Source organism: Falco rusticolus, chromosome 4, assembly GCF_015220075.1.
Source record: "Falco rusticolus isolate bFalRus1 chromosome 4, bFalRus1.pri, whole genome shotgun sequence".
In the NCBI taxonomy this organism is placed as follows: Eukaryota; Metazoa; Chordata; class Aves; order Falconiformes; family Falconidae; genus Falco; species Falco rusticolus.
In genome coordinates, this window is record NC_051190.1 from 31532628 (window position 1) to 31557297 (window position 24670).

General features: G+C 40.1%; 1 protein-coding gene across 4 annotated transcripts in view; it reads left to right on the top strand.

Annotated features, from left to right (window-relative positions):
* PRKAR1B (protein kinase cAMP-dependent type I regulatory subunit beta) overlaps positions 1 to 24670 on the top strand; it is a 100805-nt gene that overhangs the window by 53730 nt on the left and 22405 nt on the right. For all 4 annotated transcript variants that reach the window (XM_037382735.1, XM_037382732.1, XM_037382734.1 and 1 more), the window contains exons 5-8: positions 4553 to 4614; positions 5363 to 5409; positions 14090 to 14248; positions 23169 to 23229. In XM_037382735.1, coding sequence (XP_037238632.1) covers positions 4553 to 4614; positions 5363 to 5409; positions 14090 to 14248; positions 23169 to 23229 — 329 coding nt within the window. The remainder of the gene's footprint in view (positions 1 to 4552; positions 4615 to 5362; positions 5410 to 14089; positions 14249 to 23168; positions 23230 to 24670) is intronic.

A 24670-nucleotide genomic window follows, 5' to 3' on the forward strand; every position in this document is an offset into this window, starting at 1 on the left:
TCTGATCACAGTTGTTTGCAGTTCTCCTGTACACTCATGGAAGACACTTTATGTGTTAAAACTTGTTGCAAGCCTTTGATATCTTTGACCTTTTTAAAAAAGTCTTTTAAATTTTGATATTCCCTAAGAAGACAGGTGGTATTTTTTGATTGAATAGATAGAGATTTCATGTCTAAACGCATTTCTTGGTTTCATTTTGTTGGACTAGTTAACTGTTCTCTGTATGTTCTACACTGCTCGCAATCTTTTCTTGTAATTTGTTTTTGAATGATAGTATCAAAAAACTTAACAAATAATTTAATGTGCAGAAATCCCCCTGGGAAACATTAGTAATGTCCTGCTAGTGTCTCCCTTTGGATCCAAGTGTGCATATTCAGGTACATACAGTCCCACCTGCAACTACACTTCCAAGCCAAAAATTGCCCTTGGTACCTTCCTATGGGAACAAATGGTTGACTCCCAGTGCCATGACTAACCAGACAGAGGGCCTCTGGAAGTAGGTAGGGAAGCTGTGAGAAAATTGTAAGCCTCTCAAAAGTTTTGGCTCTGGAGATAGTGAGGAGGAGCCCTCCAATACTGATGCTGAGCCCGGGACACGCTGGGTGCGGTGCATCTCTCTTGGCTGCGGTCTCATGAAACAACAGCTGAAATACCAGGTGCCCTCTTTTCTTCTTCTATCACCTGAGCAAGTCATTTGGAAACAGGGCAAGTGATACATTTCCACAAAATAAGGAAATCCCTCTAAGCAGTTCTCATTTGCAGCACAATCATAATAATCCTGGCAAAAAATCAAACTGTTTCCATATCAGTTTAGTGCCCAGCATTGCTAGCGTGGTTGGTGTCAACAGTTAAATAGCTGGTGCAGGGGCAGAAGACAGAGGCTGCTGTGTTCTTGGTGCTGCAGCTCGGACAGAAGATGAAATTATGGTAGTTCAACATTTGGTGAAGACTTTACTGATTTTCTGGCTTTCTGTTTATGCTGGAATAAAAAACCTACTTGTGCTTAAAAAAAAAATTGGTTGTTAGGAATGTGTATGCATGTGCTTCACACAAATTATTTAACAAAACCTTCAAACTGAGGAAATACAGCCCTACTTTTGCAGAGCTCTAGGAGTACATAGCTACAATCTCTGCTTGGTGGCGAGATGGTTGTAGCACTGTATTTGTAAGGGCTTTTTTTTTTTTTTTACTGTAATGGTCAGAGAGTGATTTTGAATGACTTACAGCCAGGTGCGTGGTAAAGGAAAAAACAAGAGGCCAGATTTTTGGCCTTGGCCATATTGTTTATGCCTTTAGCAAATGCCACTTAACTTACTCAGTATTTAAAGTTTGTTTTTTCTATATAGTACAGACCCAGGACACATGGCTGAAACTGAATATGGGTCATCAGATATTTATTGGGGAGATGGAAAATATGTCTGTTTATTGTAGTTTCAGGTTTTAGCTTGGGTCAGGAACAAATTTTTCAAATTTTCCAAGTATTTTGGTATATTGATCCTTCTGACATTTTTGTTTATTTCAGACACAGGATAAAGGCAGTAAGAAAAATGTCCAGACAGATTCTACACTTAGTCTGAATTAAATCAAAAGCCAGATTTCATACAGGGACCTTAGACCATTGGTACTTTAGGAACTGATAATTTCCAGAAGGGTGGGTTTCTTTGGTCTTATTCTGAATGTCCCAGTTCTTGGCTGCCAGACTTGTAGGTTGAGAAACTTTGAGGCTGCCTGCTGATCCATATCATTGGAGATCTATTTAATGAATCTCAAATTGAGCCTCTAAAAGCAGAAACAGTCTGACTCATTAATCACTGTGAGAGACCTTGGCCTAACCATATCAATTAAGAACAATAGCTCCCTAGTAGAAAAGAAACATGACGATGTATTTCCAGTGACAGTCATATTATTAATCACATGTATTTATTTATCAAAGGTATGCTTGTGTTTCACTTTGGAGATGTAAATCAACAGCACCATAACTTTGATTACCTTGTGTCTGTGTGTTCATATGTATTTCAGACTACTGTTTGATGACATGTTCTTCAAGGGTCTCTTTAAAAATCTGAGTCTTGGTCTAATAAGATTAAGTCTTTGCTGAAAAACATATATGGGGTGCTAGAACATTTACACTAACATTCTGCTACACTGCTACACAGCAGAATATTAGTATAAAACTGCTGTTGCTGCTAATAGACTTCGGGTTCATTGCACTGTCGGCTGAAAGTTTTAGTCTGCGAGTTTTAAAGAGGTTTTTTTGGATAAAACTAAAAGGTATTGTAGAAATGAAACGTGGAACATTTTGGAGACGGGTGCAGTGCTATACATAAATTATTTGGCACTGTTTGTACAGTCAATTGTTTAGTTATAAATAAAATACAGCCTTAAAACAAAGGTGAAAGAGCGAAATTGAGGGTAGTTATTTCCTCTGTATTTCTATTAAAAAAAAAAAAAAAAAAAGGTTTCCAAGTTTGTTTGAACAGTCACATTTTGGTCTGGTTATTGATATTCACAATGTTGTGCCTATTTTTGGATGGATTGCATTGAAGACTTTCTTCTCTGCCATGCAGTGTGCCCTTTTTCTCCAGTAAATCTTCTGCAGGCTGCAGGGCTGTTCTCAAAGCTCGGTGAGGTGCCCAGGCACAGCCAAGGGGAAACCACAGGGAGGCAAACGAGCCTGAATTTCCAGGTCCCAGAGCTACTGAAGAACAGCCTAACTTGCCTCATCGACATAAGGTCCCTTGGTGGTTGTTCCAGTTCGGCACCTACCATGGTGGTGGTTTCCCCCATCTCATCTGAACCTCACCCATATCTTGTAGGTGGAGGGCACCCAGGGCTGGCCCAGGACCAGCTCCACAGCCTGCACCAGACAGATGCCTTCTGCCAACAGACAAGTCCCTTGAACTGGGAAACTGCAGAACCCATTTAAGATCATTAAAAATAAGTTTAGTGGATTTAAGAATACAATCCATATGCTTTTCAGAGTAATTTATTATAGGTCTTCGCATTGGTGCTCAGAATGAGGTGAGAAAGAGGTTTCTCCTTAGAGCCTCTGAGCAGGCTTTTTATCTGTGGTGGAGGTATTTCCTGAGTGTGAGTAGGAATAGCACAGGGTGGGCTTGATGAAACAACAGGGGGAAAACAGAACATTTTATTATAGGTCATGGGCTAAGCATCCCTTGCAGGTACTGCAGAGCGGCAGGAGGTGCCTGGTTTGATATCTCCCAGTTCTCCTACCGGTGGTGCTGACACAGAGCTGTGATACTGAGCAAAAACATTCTGGCTGCTGAAGAGGAAGACATGACCAATTTGAACTTAGGAGTGAAACATTTCCTAGAACTGAGCCTGAATAAATTCTGGAACAGTTGAACAGGAAATAGGTTAATAATGGGATTTTACAATATGCATTTCCCATATAAGGCATTGAAATGTAGCATGGGTTTGTTTGCTGATCTTCTGGCTATTTTGATGAAAATGTTAGGTTTCCTCACTGTTGGCGCTCCATTACGATCGTGAGGACTTTGCTCCATTCACTGAAGCCTTTCATCTTGTCGCTGTCATCAGTGGTCCCTGGACGGACCATTCCCAGACCAGACCAAGGAAGAGACTAGTTAACAACTCCTCCTTACTGTCTTTTGTTTGTGTCGGGGAGCTATTTCCTTTAGCCCTTGAGACTGATGCATAGGAAGGGGAAGAGAGGTAGGGAGCGCCCGTCTCAGTGCAGTTCATGCTTCTGAAAATAAGTTCCCCAAAATCTGATGTGGGGAAAGGAAGCCCTGGCTCCACAGAGCCTGCTGTCTCCCTCAATAAACAAAGGACTGGATATGGGCAAGTTGCCCAAAGTGTTGGTGCAGGGTGCGTTCCCGTCCTTACTACTCTGCCTGGCCTTTTAAGGATATTTGACAGTATGCTGGAGACCACAGTAAGGTGTGTAATTCAGTGATGATTAATGAGCACAAGGCTCTTCTGTAGCATTGGTCAAATTCCCTTCTCACGAGTAACTCACTAAGATTTTCAGAGTTTTGCCTCTCGTGCACTATGAGCGCGATCTCCTGCCAGCTCTTATGCTACATTAATTTAGAGCCATCTACCTTTCCAAATGTGCTCTGTATTGTGGAACAGGTTTGGCTTGTAAATGTGAGGCCAGATGTTCAGAAGAGGAGAGCTCCCGTTTAGGCATCTAGCAATTACTGCTGTGACACATACTGATCGCAGCTGAAAATCTGAAAGCTGTTTGCTCAGACAATAAAATACTTGGGCTGCCTAGTTTGTGCAGTGCTATAAGAAGTGGCCTATATGCATATAATTCAGGAATTCTTTCAAAATAGCATGCACTGAATCATGGTCTCACTTAGTTGTAAACCACAGCTTGTGCCTAACTAGTTATTTTGATTTCTTGCCAAGCAGCAGCTCATTTTCCAGTTGCAACTAACATTTTCCTTTTCTTTTTCTGCAAAATCTGTTAATGAAGGCTAAATGAAACAATGAAGGTGGGTCTACTGACTAGATAAGAAATAGGTCTGATTTATTAGTAAATGTTTCTTTTTTTTTCCAGTGACATATTTGATGCCATGTTCCCCGTCACACACATTGCAGGAGAAACAGTCATACAACAGGGTAATTCTTCCTCTCATTTTTTCCCTTGTATATTTTCTAAGGTTGTACAATTCACATCTCTCCATTTGAGATTTCACCCTATTTGCTTAACGGGAAGAATAACCACAGTCTGAAAGCATCTAAGTGTGCAGCTATGTTGGAAGTCCATGGATGCAGGTTTTTTGCTACATGTGCAGAGGTCTCCTACAAAACCACACTGGTAGATCTCCAGGGTTTCAAAGTGCTACAGTTAAATGTAGGTAAATAGCACTTCAAATTAAGGTGTTCGTTCCTCAGCGAAAGATAGGAACTAAACCACAGCTCAGAATGCATAAGGGTGGCACAGGCTAGCTGAGAGTAATTAGAGATGGAAAATATTTTTATGGTTGTTGGGAATATTCAACACCTCATTGTGCTCTATCATAGTTCTCACACTTGGCAACTTACCTGCGTGCCTGCCACATGTTGTGGAGTACTTCATTACCCTCAGGCTATATTAAAGCCTCGTGTGTTTACACTGAATGAAGTGTTGAATCAATTGAAAGGGAGACATTAATGCAATTAAAAGTTATTAATAGGAATAAATCATAGTGATAATGTGATTTATGAAGGCAAATAGGCAAGGATGTTTCAGAAAATGAATCTTTCTGTAAGTAATCTGGTGTACAAACCTGTGTAAATATGTACAGGATTAAATACGGAGGCAGGAAATTATTGAGTAGTTTAGCAGACCTTCAGGGAACAATCACCTTTTGTATTTTGCTTCCAGGTGATGAAGGAGACAACTTCTATGTGATTGACCAAGGCGAGGTGGATGTAAGTACACTCTTACAGTATAATATTTAGTTTGAAGCTGCATCATAAAATTGTGTGCTCTGGCACACAGCTTGATCCAACAATGTGCTGTGGTTCTGTCTCCTTGAAACAGGTTTCCCAGGATTGGTTTCATTACTTTGTTTTTGTTGTGTTAAGTCATTTGTGCATAATTTTATAATTGGCATGTTTTACATCCTAGCTTATTTGTCCATTCCAAGCAGGAAAATATGGTATCAAAACTAAGCAAATGACATTATCTTCAGAACCCTAACCACACCTGGAGGTGTGCAGTCTTTGGCAGAGCAGGCCACCATGCTGGAATGCACCTGAGGGTTCAGATCAACCATTAGGAAAATATTTTCTTTAATCAGTTAGCTTAGCTTATGTGTTGTTTGTTTTTTTCCCAAATTGAGATACAGCCTCAGGCAGCAAGTTTCATCTTAGAAACCTTAATTTGCTTTTAAAATTAGGTCCAAATAAATGAACAATGCAGCATATTAATAAAGCAAGGATTATTATAAGTTTAAAGTGATCTGTTAGACCACAAAATGTTTAGAGGAGTATGCAGTGGTTTAATCAGCAAGTCTTTGGAAAGAAGCTTCTTTCTGAACCTGCTTTCCAAATCATAATCTATTCACCTCTTACCATTTTTATCCTGTATGAAATTCACACTTTTGCAGTTTTGCTACAAGTTCCTCATTTGACTGAATTTTCTACACACATCTTACGTATCCACAGTTGTCAGAGAGCACAGGCTTGCTCATTAGCAATGTTGCTTTTCAGATGTCCAGATGAGTTTTGTTTGGCATATTTAAAGAAGAAAGTGATGTATTTTAAATCCAGGCAGGAGGCATACAGTTATTTTAGTGAAAGTTATTTTTTGTAGCAGTCTGTTTGTGTCAGGAGACCATCTAATTGGTATTGTTGGGAACTGAGAAACCTCACATGCTGCCGCTGCCTGTGGAAGTTGCTCCTCAGGAAATCCGTCTGACTCACTGTTCCTATCAGGCATACCTCTCACTAGCAAACATTGCCACATCCACAGGGCCAGAAAATAAAAGAGCAGTATTTATAGAACAGAGCTAAAATTTAATTTTAAAATAATTGGCTAGGGCCTGATACTGGACTTAATGAGTTCACTGGCTTTGAATCAGACCCACAAATACACGCAAAGGCACATGTTGAAGTTGTAGATTAATCCACTTTAAAAATAATTTGTCCTCAGTCAAAACCTTTAGGAAAGCTTTCTTCAGCATTTGGCTCAGGGACAGTGGGAGACTGAGTGATATCAGAAACCCTTGCAGTTAATTGCAAAAAGACAATCACAATCTTCTGTATGGACGTATTGCTCTTACAGAACAGTGACAAAATGGGGAAAATAAATGTACAGGGCCTACCCAGTTTTGTGCCTGCTTGTGAAGCCGTTGCATGAGGTGGTTTGTGCATTTTCTGTAACTGGTGGTTGCCACTAATGGCCGAGGTGGCCGTGGCTCTGCAAATGTTGAGAAGAACTTGTTTAGAGCACCAGTTGCTGTATCCTCTGTTGGATGAGATGGCATCGTGGTTCCCTTCCCAGATATGTCCTGGCATATACTCCGAAATATCTTTTACTACATCATGTTAGCTGTGTATCAGATGTTCTCAGTTTTCTTATGAAAAGTTGAAATCTTTTCATAAAACATCTCGACCACAAATGGCCCAAGAAGAGACATATGTCCAGATCTTTTTTCATTGATGGTTTCTTGAGTTCATGAAAGTCTTTTGCAGAATAATCTTGTATTTCCCAGAACAAGTCAGAGACTCCTGAGGCTTCTGAGATAGGATTTGAAAAAATGCCACAGTGAGTAAATGGCCTCAGTGCCACTGCATTGCAGTTACACGTAGGCTCTTAAACTGTCTTGATGTTCTTGAAAATTTTTATCCCAGATCCCTGATTTGGCAAGCTAAGCACCATTCCTCCTTTAAGCATGTGAGTAATTCTGTTGACTCCAGTGGGACTTACTGTTTTGCTAAACGAAGAGCGTGGTGCATGGCTTTGTTTTACGGTATTGGAGTTCAAGGCAGAAATTTTCTTCATATTCTGAGTGGTTTGCAGTCCTCCATTCAGTTATGTATGATATAGGGTATAACGTTTTTCCTGCCTTGTCTTTGAGACTTCCAACAGCAGATTTACTAGGGGATGAATGAAATAACTGGGTTTCTTTGAGTAGATTTCAATTTCACGAGCATTCTTAATTCCTACTCCCCTTGTTGCCAAAATCAGTGTATAGTTGCTAGGACAGATCAAAATGGACAGATCCACAATAATGTAATCCTGACAGACACACATATAGACAGTGTTCTGACATGACCTGTGGGACAAATACATCCTAACAAGACTTAAGAGATGTCCTTTAGACTGAGCTTATTCCAGAAACAACCAAAGCTCCTGACCCTCTTAAGTCTTGCAGAACTCTTCTGTGACCAGTTCTCATGCTGTTCCCCTTCAGCATCCCCCTTCCTTCATCCTGCTGCACCTTACCACTGCTCTCCCCATCTCCTCAGCTAGGTGCTCACTCCTTCCTAAGCTTTTCTTATGTCTTCAGCCAAAACACACACTGAAATCCTTTTCAACATAACTGTGGAAGGTGCAAGAAACATTTGCTCATCCAGGAGCAAGTTGCAACTACACCCTGACAGATGCAGACGTTACCTACATTAACTACCTTTGCTGGGAAGCTGCAGGGAGGTGAGCCCATATTCCCCCAACAGCATGAAGTCTGTACCAGGGCAGTTAGTGCAGAGTAACTTGCTCCAGCGTAAGGCAGCACCTCCCAGACCCCATGGGTATGGGGTATATAGTGTATATATATATATAGTACTCCCCAGGAAAGAGTTGTTCCACTTTCTGGGCAGCAGTGCTAAAATCCTTATTGTCTGAAGAAAAATCCAGACCGCTAGTAAGCGAGCTGCAGTTCATTTAAGCCTTGCCAGAGACTTTTTTGGCATGCTTCCACCCTTCTCCAAGAAAAAAAGCGACTTGGAGTGCAGACAATTGACCCCGAGACTTAAAGCCTCAAGCCATTTTCTGCCTAGTTCAGCTGGTGTTGGCATAGGCACGGAGACTTTTAACCCCTGGCCAGGCTATGTGCCTTCATCATTTCCATGATCTGCACAGAAGTGGCAGGTATACCGGGACTGGTGGATTCAAGGAGCAACTTACTCTTAAGCACCTGGATTTTCTATACACGTGCAAAGATACACATAAAGGAGGTTGCAATTGCCGTCATAAAATTCCCATCCCTTGGAAGAAAATCATGGCAAAACTGAAAAGAATAATAATCTATTAACAAAGCAACCAAAACCAAACAGAAACGGCTAACAAAGCCAGAATAATGAAATTGGTGTGTGGTGTTTTAAGTTTAAAAAGCTGCAATATTTAAAGTAATTTTCTGTTTGAGTTTTGGCATAGGCACCCCAAAGAGTAAGTGAGAGCATTCTAATATTTTCCCTTAAAAATTATCTGAGTCAAATTAGAAGTACAATAAAATATCTTAAAATATAATAACACTTTATCCTCAGCTCTTACACTTTCTTCGGTTATAAACAAGCTTCATTAGCACAGAATAAAGTATTCTTTTATACATGAATGTACATTTCCTTCTTGGCATCAATATGGACAGCCAAAGAAGACTCGATACCCTGTTGTTGGCAAACATACTCAGCATGGACAGTGGGCCAACGGAAAAGGGCGCAGACTTTCACAGGTAAAAGAAAGGTTTTTAGAAATCAAGAAGAGGTAGGTCTTGGAGAACCTGAGGGTTTCTTCTCATATACTGCATACTACAAACCGGGTGTACTTGGACCAAAGCTGGCATTGGATGGGAAAGGACATTAGAGCATTATCAGTTGCAGTCTGCCTCCTTAGCACTTCAGGGTTGAGGAGAACTGTTAACCCGTGACCCGTCCCCGCAGATGGGTAACGTTTATACTAGGCAGATGATGGTATGAGGTTTGAAGTCTTAGAGGTCAGTTGTCTACCGGAAGCTTTTCTGCTCAGGCAATATGAACGTACGCCAAAAAGTAGCTGGCAGAGCTTAAATTATAGTTTCCAGTAAAGATGTTGAAAGTACCTGCTAAAGTATGTGTCTTGCAGAAATCTCTAATCCGTATTTCTAAATATAAAAGTGATTTCCTGTTTATTATTTTAATCTTATAACCTCACATTTTTGTACTTTAAAAAGCACCATCAACTACTTTTAAAACAGATGTATTTTTTTTAGACTCAACAACTTCCTATTCTATTTAATGTCACAGCAACTTTCTCTACAGTCATTCTCAGGTTTTCCTCTTGTAAAACAACAGCAGCCAAACTGTAGTACGGTGAAAATCAAAATGAAAACTTTTCAGTATTTTTTCTTAAATAGATTCTGTATTTACCATATAAATCTATATGTGGAGCTATACATTAATACTGTGGACAATAGATAAGATAATCTTTTGATTGCATGTCAAATCTTCTTGACACCCTTATTCATATATATACAAACTGTCTAATTTGTGTATACAAAGATGAAAATTACATGGTGGTTTATGTGAGAATACTGTTGGATTTTAAAACCAGTTATATTTTATGGTTACATTCCATTGATTGCTTTTTGCTTTAATTCTTCCATCATTAATGATCTTTCTAATTTCAGAAGGATGCTTTTTGAAATTTGAAACAGAACATTTTAAAGTTTGGAGGTTTTCAGCTTGAATTTTTAAGGATTCTCAAGGCAGTCTCCAAGTTCATACATTTATATTTAAGAAAAGCAAATTCATACTATAAATAAAGCACTGGCTTTATTTGAGAAAACTACCCACATATAAATATGCTTCATGTCTAAGGCTTGCTTATTTTTCCAAGAATAAATAAACCTCATCTTCATTTTTGGATAACAAATATTAAGGCTTGATGAGACACAAAGCACAAATTATTACAAACAGATCCGAGGGAGGAGATTTAAGATCTAAAAGTTGCAATGCCTGGAACAAATTAGATTGTCCACATAGATCACAAAGTGACAGCAAAAAAAAAAAAAAAAAAAAAAAAAGCTAAAAGTTAACTTGAAATCAACAATACAAAATCAAAGTAAAGGTAAATTCACTCTAATGAAGCTGAGAGATAGATGTTCATATACTGCCTTCAGAGTAAAGTGGCTATATTACTGGTCGTGTTAAGGTTACTTTCTGCTTCTTTAGACAACACGAAGATGGGTGAGGCCAAGATGCATTCCTGTTGCATTGAGCGTTGTGTGACTCATTGCATTTTCTCTCGCAGTTAGCGCCTATGTATATCACATTCCATGAAGAAAGGAACTGCTGATCTTCACAGGAGATTTTTCCCATTTGCCTCCTAAAAAAACCAATGAAATGAACCAAGTTGTGTGATTTTCAAGCCTGCAAAAACTGCAGTGCTCATACTACATGGTGGAAAACAATAGATTAGTATTTTTGATCTGTGGAAGGTAGGTGGTCCTGATGGCTTGGTCATATTTAGGCATCTGCAGTTCTGCTTTGCTCTTCAGCTGCACAAAAGATGGAGGTTCCTGCTCTTAGGGGTCTGTGACTGGCAGGTTAAGTAACAATTAGGAATAATTCATTTATGTACTCGCCACTTTAGTGAGAGTTCACAAATGCCTAAAACTGCCTGAGCCAAAACCTCAGCCCAGCATTTTTTAGGATAAAGAAGATCATCTGAGCTGCTGCCATATAACATTGGTTTTCCTAAGCTGTTCTGAGCCTAAAATAGCTTTGCTTCCCACACCTTACAAACAGAGCTACTTTCCTTTCTACTTTTTTAAAAAATCTATTTTAAAGGGATTCGCAGTGGACCTGATCTCTCTGTTAAAGGGCAGAATGGCTTTGTAATGTGCCATCAATGCACTTTAACTTCATCATGAAGACAAAATATTTTTGTTGACTTAGGCCTTTGCTGAAAATGAAGTGCTATGGTTTTCCTCCTAGAATACAACAGTTATTCTCAAACTGTTTTCTCTTTTGGAGATTGATATTGGAAATGGCATTTTTATTGGGGGATTGACTGTTGGGCCCAAAGACTGTTAGATCTCAGTGATTTGGTTTCACCTCAGAGTACTTTAAACCTGACACCCTTAGGGTGGAGGAGTAGCCATTTGCATAAATTGTTTGCAGGCGAGATGTCAAACACATTTTGGGGAGCTTTGTCAAGTAAGACAGCAAAATTAAAGAAGTCTTAGAGCGGTTCAGTAGTAGCCTCTCTTTATAACAACTGTGCAACAGTAACTGTCCATCCTTCACTTGCTCTACCTTGAGTTTTACCAAGGCAATTCCCCTCTCTGGGCTGCATGGTATCATGCATACTGCTTTAATAAGAAATCTCACCATATTTCTTAAAAAAATACATGTTGGAATGGATTTGTTTCTGACTTTTAATTCACACCCCTCTGCAATAACAAAACCTGCACTTTTCAACAAAAGAGGGTATGGAAACGTGTGGTTTTGGTGTGCTGAAAAAGTCAAGGATGCAATGTCAGTTGACATTCAGGATGTGATCCAAAACTCATTGGAATTATCAGTCTCTTCCCTGAGACTTTACTGAGGACATGAATTATTGACCTGTAGTAAACCCTGGGTCCGTCTGGTGAAATCCCCACAGAAATGGAGTAGTGCTACATTTAAGTATGCATCTGGAAAATTTTGCAATGGATTAATTGAGTTTAATAATTTTTGTACATTCCAATTACATGTCTTTCAGAACCCTAATCTTATTCATCCATTTCTCCTGCTTGTCTTACAAAAAAAGATCCAGGAGCCACAGTATTACTTGCTTGTTCCACCAGGGAAGTGCTTGGGTTTGTCTGGCTTTTCTAAAACTTCTTTTTGTGCTTTTATTTTTTTCATCATGAGGAGAATCAGAAGTAGATTCAGTGTCCTGTGAGATTTTCTTTCTGCGGTGAGTGTAAGAGTTTGAAAGGAAATGCTGCTGTTATTCTCTTGTGTGATATTCTCCTACGTGACATTCATTCTGTTGTGGCAAAGAAATGAAGCTATAGTTTTTGCCGCTTGAGCTCTTTCTCGGCAGTCTGCTACCACCTGCCTGTTTGGAATTATTTTTATCCTGTATTTCAGCCCCTCAGTCCTCAGATGCTCCAGGAACACCAAGAGCCACAATGTTGCCTGGAGTTCAGCAGTGATGCTAATACTGCTCCTTTTCAGCTGATACCTAAGTGGTCTCTTGATCAGCTGAACTGCTCCATGGCCTCATTTGTCTTCTACTGCACCAGCATTTCACTGGCCTCAGTATGAGCTGGATCAGATCTTAACTGAATATTGGGAAGATAAATTGAGATTGATGCCACCTGTAGTTTGTAATACGTCTTTTCATCATAAAATGAAGATAGAAGTAAAATTAATGCTGAGAGTTTGTTGAATTTTGACTCCAGTTCATTTATTTTTATCACTGTCTTTTCTCATGCCCAGCTTGAACACAGCTGTAAATTCATATATTTTTTAAAAACTGCTAGTCTGTTACGCAGTAATTGGTAATAGGTTATGGCCTTTTCCTTTTCCATAATTTTCTATTTGAGATGAGAATACCTGCATATTTTCTTCATATTATTTTTCATCACAGAGCTTCCAAGCAAATCAAATTAATTCTGGTTGATTTCTGCTGTTACTGGTCTGTAACACACTGGGATATATTCTGCACTGGGTAAATGCACACAGCCTTTCCTATGGAAGGGAAGGGGTTTGTTGTGTAGGTTTACAGCAGCGAGCCTCCTAGCATGCTGGGGGAATACACAGTCCATACCAGTCTTTGAATACACGGGTGTGTCTCATGAGCTGTATTGTCCACGAACAGAGAGGAAAATACAGCCCACAGAGCACCTGCATGAGCTCCCCTTTCTCCAGTGAAGGTTTTACATAGCACTCAAGTGTAGGAATCCTTCTCAAATTAGACGTCATCCAGGAAAAATACTGTGACAGCAGTATCGATCCATACCGTGTTTCGAGAAGATATGTTACCTAAATAGTCTATGAGTCAAATACTGTTTCGTAAGTCCTATAGATCTCATGTTAAAGACAAAGGGTAATTCTGCATGTAGCTTCTGAAGTCCAAAGCACTTAGTAGTCTTCACTAAGGGAGAAAGGGGTCTCAGTAGTTATATTTAAATGGGTTTTGGATGCGCTAGGCTTAGGGAAGAAGAAAATACTCCTTTTCAAAAGCTGCTTCCCTGTTTTGACTGTTTTTCATTTCATGGCCATGGTGCTTTTCAGCAAACCTCATTACACATATCAACAAATCTCCTTCCTTTCAAGTTTGACAGTCTTAATAAAAAGCCAAAGTTGTGACAGTTCTGCTTGTTGGCTGTCTGAGCCTTGAACACAAGAGGGAAAACATGATGCCAGTTAACCATGGGAGCTGAAAACTCAGAGAGTAAATACAGTCATTGTATTGAAGCAAGATGACTTGAAATTCTGTCTGCAAAGCAGGTTGTTGCCCTCTTCGGGGACCAACTGCAGAAACTGTTATACTCTTGTTTTCCTTGTGTGTCCCCAGTGTTGATGATCAGAAAGGAAATTGCTAATAGCTTTTTAGGTAACTGGCAGTAGGAGGAAAACTGCAACTAAGTCCCCAAACTGGTTTTGCTTCTTGTTTTGTCTTGTGCTGTGGTAGGTTTATGTCAATGGGGAGTGGGTCACCAGCATCGGAGAAGGAGGCAGCTTCGGAGAACTGGCATTGATCTATGGAACACCCCGGGCCGCCACCGTCAAAGCCAAGACAGATCTCAAGCTCTGGGGCATCGACAGAGACAGCTACAGACGCATTTTAATGGTAAGTTTATGGAGAAGGGCTTGTTGATGGAGTTGATATTTTTTACTTGCTTTCGTACTGCCAGCGCTTCTGTTCAGAGTACACTGATGATAGAAGGCTGTGCAGGCTGTGTTTCTACATCAAAGAGAGAAGACATGACAATAACATTGAGTAACTAAATTAACTGAACTGCACGAAAAGGGGACAAGACGCTGAGTCAGAAATGCAACTGAGTAATGTTATGCATACCTATTAGACATGAATGAAAACCTCAGGAGGCCTCTGTTACCCACCGAAGCCACGCAAATCCTTCCCTTATCGTGAACCTCAGAATGTCTTTCAGCACTGCCCCTTGCGTGTGAAGGCTTTGTCTGGACTTGTATTATACACTTCAAGGTAGGAAATACAAAGTAAATCCAACTCTACTAAAAAAAAAACCAAACAAACTTGGTTGGACTGTGCCCTCCGTCTTTGTTAGCCAGCACACAGCCACACGTATCACAGGATGGTAGCTGCAGTGTCCCTGCTTTACGCTGCATTACGCTGCTCCTTCCAAACTCCCGCATCTCTGCAGGAAAGCTTAACAGACCTTCTGGGCACCTGGGATGTGTGCTAGCTTGTGGATTCGCTGTTGGTTTTTGAGTGGTGAGTTTATAATGGAAACTTTGACAGATAATTAACTTTAGCAATGTCATAACATTTTTTTTAGTTTGTTTCCGATGTCCATGTGCATATCTTGCTTCTCTATTAAATATCCCTTTCTTTTTGATAATTAGCAGACATCTTTCTATTTAAAGCTTCTTTCCTAATAGGACTTGTCTCTAAAAGCTGCATTGTTTCATTCTGATCTGAAGGAAATTACACTATGCTCTCAGAATAATAAAGGAGTGTGCATTTTGAGATCATCTCTATTTCCAGTAGATGTCATGGATAACAGAAAAATTACCAAAAGAATTGAGTAGATTTTAAACTTAAATGATTTGTTCTTAAGCAGCTGAGCATTAAGGGTGATCTTTATTTATAGTGTGGTGACTGTTGGATGTCTGTATGAAGCCTTGCTGTTTTTCAGTCTGTATTTCATGGGCTGAGTTCTGTATCACATAAACGAACATCACACTGACGTCTAGGAGAGTATATCTGATGGAAATTTACTCTATCCCAAAATATTCAGCCTGATCACTCCAAGACAAAATAGAGGGATAATGATGAGAAGCATACTGTCTTCTCTCTTGTGGATAAGCAGGATGAATAGTTGTGAATGCTTCCCAGTGTGGGGAAGCAGAAAGTAGTAACTGAGACCTTACTGCAAGGTGCTTCTAAAACACAAACCAGAAGAATTTCCTAACATGTAGGAGGCACATTCAACTTATTTGTCTCTTGTCCTACATGGATGCAATGAAGGGATGTCTGGGATAACTGGTGCGATGAAACTGCATGCCGCAAGGAAGAATCCAACGTATAAAAGAGAAGGAATGTAGGAGGGAAATAAATGTCAAGACAAGCCACATATTCCTTGGCTTGTTAAGCATAGCTTTTTACAGCTGCCTGTAACCTTGCTACTAAAGAATTGAAGGACAGATTCACAGGCCTTGTAGCCTAGAGGTAATTTCAGTTTTAGCTTGATGAAAATAGTGGTACCTAACATCATCCAACCCTGTGAGCTTTCCAGTTTGGTCATATGTCCATTACCATCTGATAGCAGTCTTCAGAAGATGAATATTTGATACAGAGACAGGATTTTACTAAAAGGGTTTAACTCTATCCCAGCCAAACCCAGCACAAGTCCCAAGTGGAAAAGACACCGTTTTTAATGCTAGCTTTAGCCATACATGCAACTTGGAATATTACAGTTATACTACTGTTTGATTCTAGTGTACTGCTAGGTGGTTTTCAAATTAAATTACATATTATCTGAACCAGTGACCACTCTACCTTACCTAGCAAGCTCAGTTTCTGCTAGTTGATGAGACCTTTAACTTAACATGGGGGTGTTTTCTCTCCCTCTCTCTCTTGTGTTTTTTAATTGTTGGGGCCGTTAAAAATCCTTGGTCTGTTACATTACATTAGATACCGAGACAGTATAATTGTAATATTCCCAATAGTCAGATAGGAAATACTTCAGGTAGCATAGTGAATTAATTGCTGCAGGTATAGAAAATGACCAATTTCAAGTGCTGTCCACAGTGAATGCAATTTACCCATCCAGACTACGTGAATTCTGTCATCTTTTCATTTATTTGTAGGTGCAGCATGGATAATTGCTGTAGGTGAAATGAGACATCTGTCTTTGTACATTCGTGTGAGGGCAGGTTATAGTGTCTCTGCACATTTCCTCAAGCCTAAGAATTAATTACATCATGTTTCAATGGCTGCATTTCATACTTGAAGCTAAGTCCACCATTATGTGGCTGGTTTTTCTGTACTCAGTTTCAAGATGTAGTAGTAGCTGACTTTAAATTCCAGAAACATGGGTTTCAGCCACTTAGCCCCTAACCTTATGTTTCTCGAAAGTTGCTGGATATTTGGATGTAGAAATGCTTCTGCCTTTAAATAAGGGGAAATAATATTTAAGATATCTTTTGTAATATATCATTTAAGAGGGTTTTAAAACTTGAGAGTGAGCAGGGTTTTTTTTTTTCTGTTTGCAAATACTTTTGTCCAAGAGATCAATGACCTTTTTCTCCCAAAGATACATTTTTTTTCTGTAGTCAGATAAAGCCTCTCCATAACCCAAGATAGTTTTTTCTTTCATCTGCATTCCTTCCCGGCCATGACCAGCCACATGTTTTCTTAGTCTAGTGTTGAAATTTTATTCAGGTTGTAAATATTTATTTCCAAGTTATGCCTTCAGATCCACACTTGCCCAAAAGATTTTATCCTGTCATGAGACACTTGCCTTTACCTCATTTCTCCTTGCAGGCTCTATTTTTGTTCTTTGCTTTGCATTTAGTAATTTCTAGTTTTTATTTCTGCTTAATGCTATTTTCTGCACTTACGTGTCTCATTGATCCTGACTGGTTTATGGCATGAATAAAATGCATCTCAGGAGGTTTGGGAGTTTGGGGTTTCCTTTTTTTGGATGGACAAAGCCTGATGCAAAAATTTCCTGCTGGCTTTTAGTTACACTTGTCATCCATTTATTATTTATCCTGTCTCAAAGGAAGTTTGTTAAAACAGATATATTTCTTTATCTTTCATTGTCTCAGCTTAGGTACCCTGATGACTTGAAGGTCACATTCAAGTTTGTTTTAGCAGCTGTGGTGATTGTAAATGTTGGGATAATTCTTGCTTTTCAGGATTTGCAGTGAAATTGCTTGGCTTTCACTGCAGTTCTTGACAACGTATTATACCATGAAATTCATTGTGCTAAATGGATTACAAAAAACCACTTCAACATGTTCCCCCCTCAGTACACTCACGAATTATCTGTCCATCTGTGTGTTCCATTTATTTCCTAAAATTATCTGTGCTGAGTTGCATACTTTTCACTCTATTGCAGAATTTTTTATGTGTATGTTCTCTGTGTGTGCACACACACTCACACATTTGTGTATATATTCTATATTTATTTGCTTACATTCTTCTGGGAGGGATGCAAAGGGTTTTTTGTCATAGGATTCTCATGTAATTCAGTTGCTGAAATGTTGCTGCTCTTTTCTTATCATTTGGGATTCAAGAGCATCACAGAGCGGGGAACATCCCAGGGCAGCACAATATTTGTATTCTAAATATACCAAATACCACAAATACCAGAGAAGCAAACGTCTGTATCCCAACATCAGATTGATCCCCCAGACGATTCAGTTCCCAGACTAAGGAAATCTGAAGTATTAATTGCTTGTAATTTCTGCTTTAAGAAGGCTTGATTCAGGATAATTTAACTATCCTCTAGTTCCCATGGTCCAAGATACCTGGTTCTGAGAGCGAAGTTGCATGGGATACAATACTTTTTGCCTATTTGGCAAACTGCTTGCAGAAAGGGACTTGTAATATTGGGATGTAAGTCATGACAAATCAAGGTTAGTCAGCTCCTAATGTTATGCCTCACTTTATTTATGCTATTTTGGCTTTGTTTTGTCACCTTTTCACAGCTTTGAACCTAAGAACAAGTTCTTCAACTAGTGCCTTTTTCTACTTATATAAAATAGTAAGAAGACTTTGTGTTGCCATAAAATGTGGGCTGTGTGGTAGCCAAAACATAAAGCAAATCTGAAGCCTGCAATCCATCCAACATCTGTGCAATATAGCACTGGGATCTTGTGGGCTATTTTGTTTTCATGGCCAGTGTGCACAGTGACTCTTTCTTTCATGCTCCTGTAAGAATGAACACCCAAATCATCATTCAGTATCAGGTTTATGGAGGGATTAAACAGGGCTGAAGCAGTCCAGAAGGCCATTCCGGCACCTCCTGCCAGGATAACTCTTTTTATTTGAAACTTGAGCCATGCTTTGACTTTGAGTAGCCATTTGTTAGGCGTCATACTGAAGATGAGGATTTCTAGGAAGAACCCAATCAACTCCACCTGAAAAAATGAAGCAAGAAAGAAGACATGAAGCGTGCTGGAGAGGCAAATCAAAGAGGTGGGCAGAGGGGAAGACAGAGACCAGACTGGAAGAATGGGAAGAAAAAATGGAAGAAAACAGGGGGAATGAAGAATGGGCAATTGGAAAAGAGATCCAACAGCCCTATTCAACAAGACCTGTTATAATCTCTGGGACTTTTTTCCTAGCCTGTGTATTGTTCAAGCTAATCTTAAGGCTTGCTGCAATTTGTAGTGGTCCTAAAACTGGCTTTGAGCTCTTTTCTGAGTGGATTGGCAAATGCAAATGGTCTCGTTTGTCCTTGGGACTGTTTCAGGGAGGAGCACTGCAGCTTAGAATATTAACGAGTCTTCGTAGTTAGCGGGAACCATTTTTTCAGAAGATGAGCTTGTGCATGACAGCTCAGAACTGGGGAGAAACTGAACAAAGGAAAGGGGAGAGAAGGAGAAGGAGTGACTATTGAAATAAGATATTAATAGGTTAGAAAAAGCAGAATTAATAAAGACTTTTTAAAACATGTCATCAAGAACCCTGGCAGTGCAGAATTATTCATGTACATTTACTATTGTTTTTATCTGGCTCAAGCAGTAAGATTTCTACTGCTTCCCTTGGGAGACTTTTCTGCAAGAGAATAATTCCTACGTTGGGAAAACTCTTTTGATATTGATCTTAAATTAGATTTTCTTCATTTTGCCCTATTACTTTGAGTTATGTCAAGTTATGCTGTACTTAATTGCCCTCTCTTTCTGTCATATATCTGTAGATAATTATTACTGTCTACTTAAAACCCTTGCAACAATGCGTGCTAGCTCTGAGGATGACATACCAGTGATCCCAGTGTTGAGCTAACATATACAGGCTGAATTTGTTTTGCTCCTTTCTTATCATCTCTCCCCAACTGTTTTAGCATTTCTTCAGGCTCTGTGTGGTTTGGGAGCACTGTTTTGGAGGAGAGAGTACCAAACCAGAGTGTAGCACGCCAGGTGCTGTCACATCTGAGCCATGGAGATGTAGCCTCTAAACTTCATTCCTGGATAATGTCTTTGAGTATACAGACCAGAATAGCCTTGGCTGTATTCTTGTTGCAGTCTGATGTTGCATACCTGGTCTCACCTACTGTCTGTAAATCTCTTTCAGCTTTACAACTTTCCAGTTTTCTTCTGTTCATCAAACATCTGTGCTTTAGATATCTTTTTCTTTGCATTTCTTAGCTGTGTTTTCCAAATGGAAGCTCATTCTATTATTTTCTACTCCCATTTCTGATGTCTCCAGGTCCGTCCTTGTTATTTTCCTGCTCTGGCAAGCTTTCACAGTATCTCCTAGTCTGCAGATATCGTTACTGTCTTATTTGTTGCTCCTTTTAGAAGATCCATGAAAATATTGCATAAGAATTAGCACATGTCCCAGGGAATGTGCCGACTGACAGTTCTGCAGAAATGACTTGAAGGGTAGGAGCAGTAGTTATGATGGTGATACGGTGATATGTACATTTATACAAGTATAAAAGGGACATTGGGAGTCAGGCGTGACATGCCTGTGGGAGGGGATTAGAAGGGAATATTAGGCTGATCAAGGAAGGTGGGAAGCAGGCACGTTCTCTCTCTTTCACAGGGAGAAAAAGATAAATAATACTGATGGGAATACGCACATGCTTTGGTTGGTTGTAAGATTTCTGCTATTGGTTTGTTTTTAGCTTATGTTCGCTCAAAATCTCTTCCCCTTGCTCTGCTTGTGAAATCTTGAGCAGGAAAAGACACTCAAGTGAAAACAATGTGTGTGAGGGTGAGCCAAGCTTTTCCTTTCTGGAAGAGAAATTGGGATCTGGTTGTGCCAATTGGGATCCAGCTTCATGTGCTCTGAAAACGCAGAGAAAGCTTCTGTGCCAGCCTGGGCACCCTTAGGTGAAGCTCTGCTGTCAGGTGGCTCATGCACCCTGGAGGCTGTTGTTCTCTCCCCTGGGAGAGATGGAGGGTTGGATGGAGCCATCCGGCAGGGTGAGTGATGGGCCATCAGTTGGGTCACCTTGAGTTTCAGTGCGTGGGCTGGGAAATGGGACTTACAAGTCTCAACCACTGGTTCTTCGCTGGGCTCTTGTTCTCCCTTACCTTTGTGGTATCGTTCTGAGACATGGGATATTTAAGACAGTGTAGCTGTGCATTAAGTGGAGTCCCACTGAGGTTCTAGAAACAGCTACAATACAAAAAATGATAACAGCACATTTAATTAATTCTTTCCACTTCAGTTTTGCTTTTGCACTTGTCTTCACCATGGGTTCCGTGCTGCTGCCCTGGCTTAGTTTAGCCAAGACATAACCCACCTGTTTTCCTGTAGGAAGTGATGGGTTTTTGCTCTCTGGGCCAGGTGGGATGCCTGCAATTCTTACCTTCCTGGGTCTTGTCTGCATCTCTAAATACTTGAAGCTGTGGTCAGGCGTCACTTATGGCTACTGATTACTGCTTCTTAAAATTCATCTGTGTCCGCAAGTCATTTAAAAAGCATTTTCCACATCTGGCCCTGGGTGCCCCAGCCCATCAGACTAAACCACCAATCTGGTTTTCCACAGCTGTCAATTTTGCTAGTCTCGTTTCCACTCGATTGCAGGGAGGAAAGCAACAACTGCGCAGTGTCCAGTTTTCCATTCTTTGTCTCGCAGCAAGCTGTCAGGATCTGGCATGGTTTGCAGAGCCTCCTCCGTTTGAAGTTTTTTTATTTTTTTCTTTCTGGCACTTCAAATGCTCTCGGGGGCCCCCGAGGTTGAGAACCAGGTTTGTCAGACAGAGAGGTCAGACAAGGGTTACCGATGCTATCGCTCAGAGGCAAACTGTCATCACCAGACTCGGAAATTATGAACAGGGTGTGGAGGGGGAGACCTCGGTAGCTGGTGCTGCTGCTGATCCAGAGATACCTGGGAAGAGTGGCAGCTCCTGCTGAAGCTGCGGCTGGTTTGGAGCAGGGATGGCCCAGGAGAGAGGCACAAATGGGACCTGTCCCCAGAGGAGAGCACCCGGCACCTTCTGCAGGCGCCACAGCCAGAAGCTGGAGCCAAAGCCTGTTGATGCTGGTGGAAAGACTCATATTGCTTTGGTGGTCGTTGAATCAAGCCTCATCTATACAGCACATGTAGGAAGAGGGACAATGTTTATTTCTCAGTTATGTCATTGCACTTGAGTACATTAGCCTTTCCCCTTTGCATGGGTAGAGCATTTCTGAACGCTTTCACATGGAGGGTGAGATGTTTCTTCTTTTCCTTTCTCTGTTCTCACTTTCTGCCTCTGCTTCCAGCACTTACAGTGCTCCCTTGGAGGAGGAATAGAGGAGTAGCTTTTTCTATGGCAGACACTGACATTTGCTTCTGTCTTCTCTGCCCAGCCTATAAATAAAAGCCATCTTTATTTCTCCTTTCTTCAGAAGATGAGTATGTCATCTCTGTGCTATACTCCTGCTTTGTAGAGCTGACTGGCAGGCACCAGGCAGCCTTCAGCATCCACAGGGAATCTACCCAGGCAGAAACAATGCAGGCTGGCACATAACAGTGTGGAGTAAACTGCAGGGTACCAAGGAAGACCCTGGAGTTCCTCTTTGGTACCTGGGAAGCTTTTCTTTTCAAGTCATTTGTGTCGCTGCAGAAGGAGTTAAGGATAAATTAATTATTTTTGGTAAGACTGCATTGTATTTATTTATACCTGAACGTCCTTCAATAATGGATGCTGGAATGGCTACTTAGGATTTCTATGTTTGTCAAACACTATATTAGCAGAAGGTGTATCTGTAACTTATCACACGATAAAATCTTAGTAGAGTGGGAATGACTGTGCTGGTGGCTGTGTATACATTGATGGATTGTCTGCTCCAAAATGCTTAAATCTTGTTAAAATAATAATATGAATAGGTTGCTCAGCAGTAATGATACATACAACAGTACACAGAATATAGACTAAGCTTAAAGATAAACGCTTTTGGCATTGAAGAGACTTTAACCTAAAAGGATGGGACCCGTGAGGGGGACATTTAAAGTTTTATCCGACTTTGTAATCGTAAATTCCCTTCTAGTGGGGCCTCATTGGTAACAAGATATATACTGAATTAACTAAACAGTTAATTGATGAAGCTCTCTGGCTTTAAAATATGTGCCTGTAAATAATGGATACAATTCATCCATGGTGTCCAGTAACACCAGTGAAGTCAGTGGAATTACACCAGGATTGAATTTGATTCCTTCTTTGCCTATCAGCAGTACAGCTCGCCCATTTTATGGGGAAACATTTGCCTTAGGCTGTTTATACTGGCTATGCTTAAGATTTGGAAGGGCAGGGGAAAAAACCAGAGCAGCTGTAGGGAGAAATCACAAAAATACCTTGTGTAATGCTCTACCTCCTTTTTCTCTCTTCTTTAATAATAGGGCAGCACGCTGAGAAAGCGGAAGATGTATGAAGAATTCCTGAGCAAGGTCTCCATTTTGGGTCAGTTGCCCTTTGGACTTGCCTGTTAGTTCCTCTGTTACACATGTTGGCAGAATGAATTTTGGTCTTTGATGGCACAATGAAAGCAATGGTGGTCAAACAGAAGGTCTCACGGTTGTGTCCCTTCCAAAGGAATGAAAGCATAAAAGGCCCTTTTTAGGACTTGTTTTTCTCCTTCTTTAATATGCACAGAACATGTGTTTGAAGGAGAAATCTTTCCTTAAATACGGGAGCAGGCATGCACCAGTAACCTTTCGGTAGCTGCTATTGCAGTACGGATTATATGGATAGAGGAGAAAGCAGTGCACAGATATGAATTTGTGATAAAGTCTAGTTACATCCTCCAGGTGATAGGTGAGAAGCTTTTTTCTGGAAGAATACTGTATTTATGTGCATAAACAAACTAACCTTAGAAATCAAAATGGGCTGATTTTTTTTCTTCTTCTGTATTTTATAGCCCATGTCTCACATTCTTAAAACATCTGTTTAGCTTCTTGTCCTTGGATTTTGTTTCCCTTTGATTAATGTGATAGCCACGAAATTTGGACATGTTCTTGATGGCCTTCAGTAGGAAAAACAACAAACCCATAATGCCTGACCAATCAATCACCATTAGGAGAACAAAAGCTTCTAATGAGGAGGACAGTGTTAGACAGTACAATGAAATGTTGATTCTGTAGGAGAAACATCATGTTTCTGCTGGGGCTATTTTGAAAAAAACAGTTCAGGTTTAATTTGCTAGATAATTAAAGTATTTATATTTCTACATAAGCAATTTCCGTTTCTTGTTTATGGTATTCAACTACCATTTGAGCCTGAAATATGAGAGTGTCTTAGTGAAAATACACTTGAACTTCTGAGGGGTGCTACCCATGAAATTTTCAATTATATTTGTATGCTTAAAGTAAGGCCAAGTGTGTTGCTCACTTACTAATGAAGTTTTGTCATTTAAATGCCTTCTTTTATGCTTAATTTAAATCTTCCTAAATTAAGAGCACAAATTATACCAAATTACAATGAGTATTTAAAGAAAAAAGGATCTCTGCACCTGCACTAATGAGGGGCAATTACAACAATGAGACATCTCAAAACAATTCCAGAGTAGAAAGGTTATTCAAAGATGTGCTTCCTTAAACATGCAGTTTGCAATGTAATTATATCCTAGTTTTTAGTACGGCTTTTGAATTTCAGTAAAAAAAAAAAGAGGAAGGATTTAAAGATTTGAACCTTTTTTAAGCACGGAAAAGCAGTGGACAAAGTAACGCATCATTTCAGGAACAGAGGATTTAGGTGAAATGTGTAAGGATCTGTTTCACATGTCTAAAAAGTAGATGGCACCTGAGAAACAGAGAGAGATATCTCAGAAGTCACAACACAGCACTGAGGAGTCAACTTCACTTCAGGCCTTAATGTGGCCAGAACGTGGTGATTTCTTGGTGGA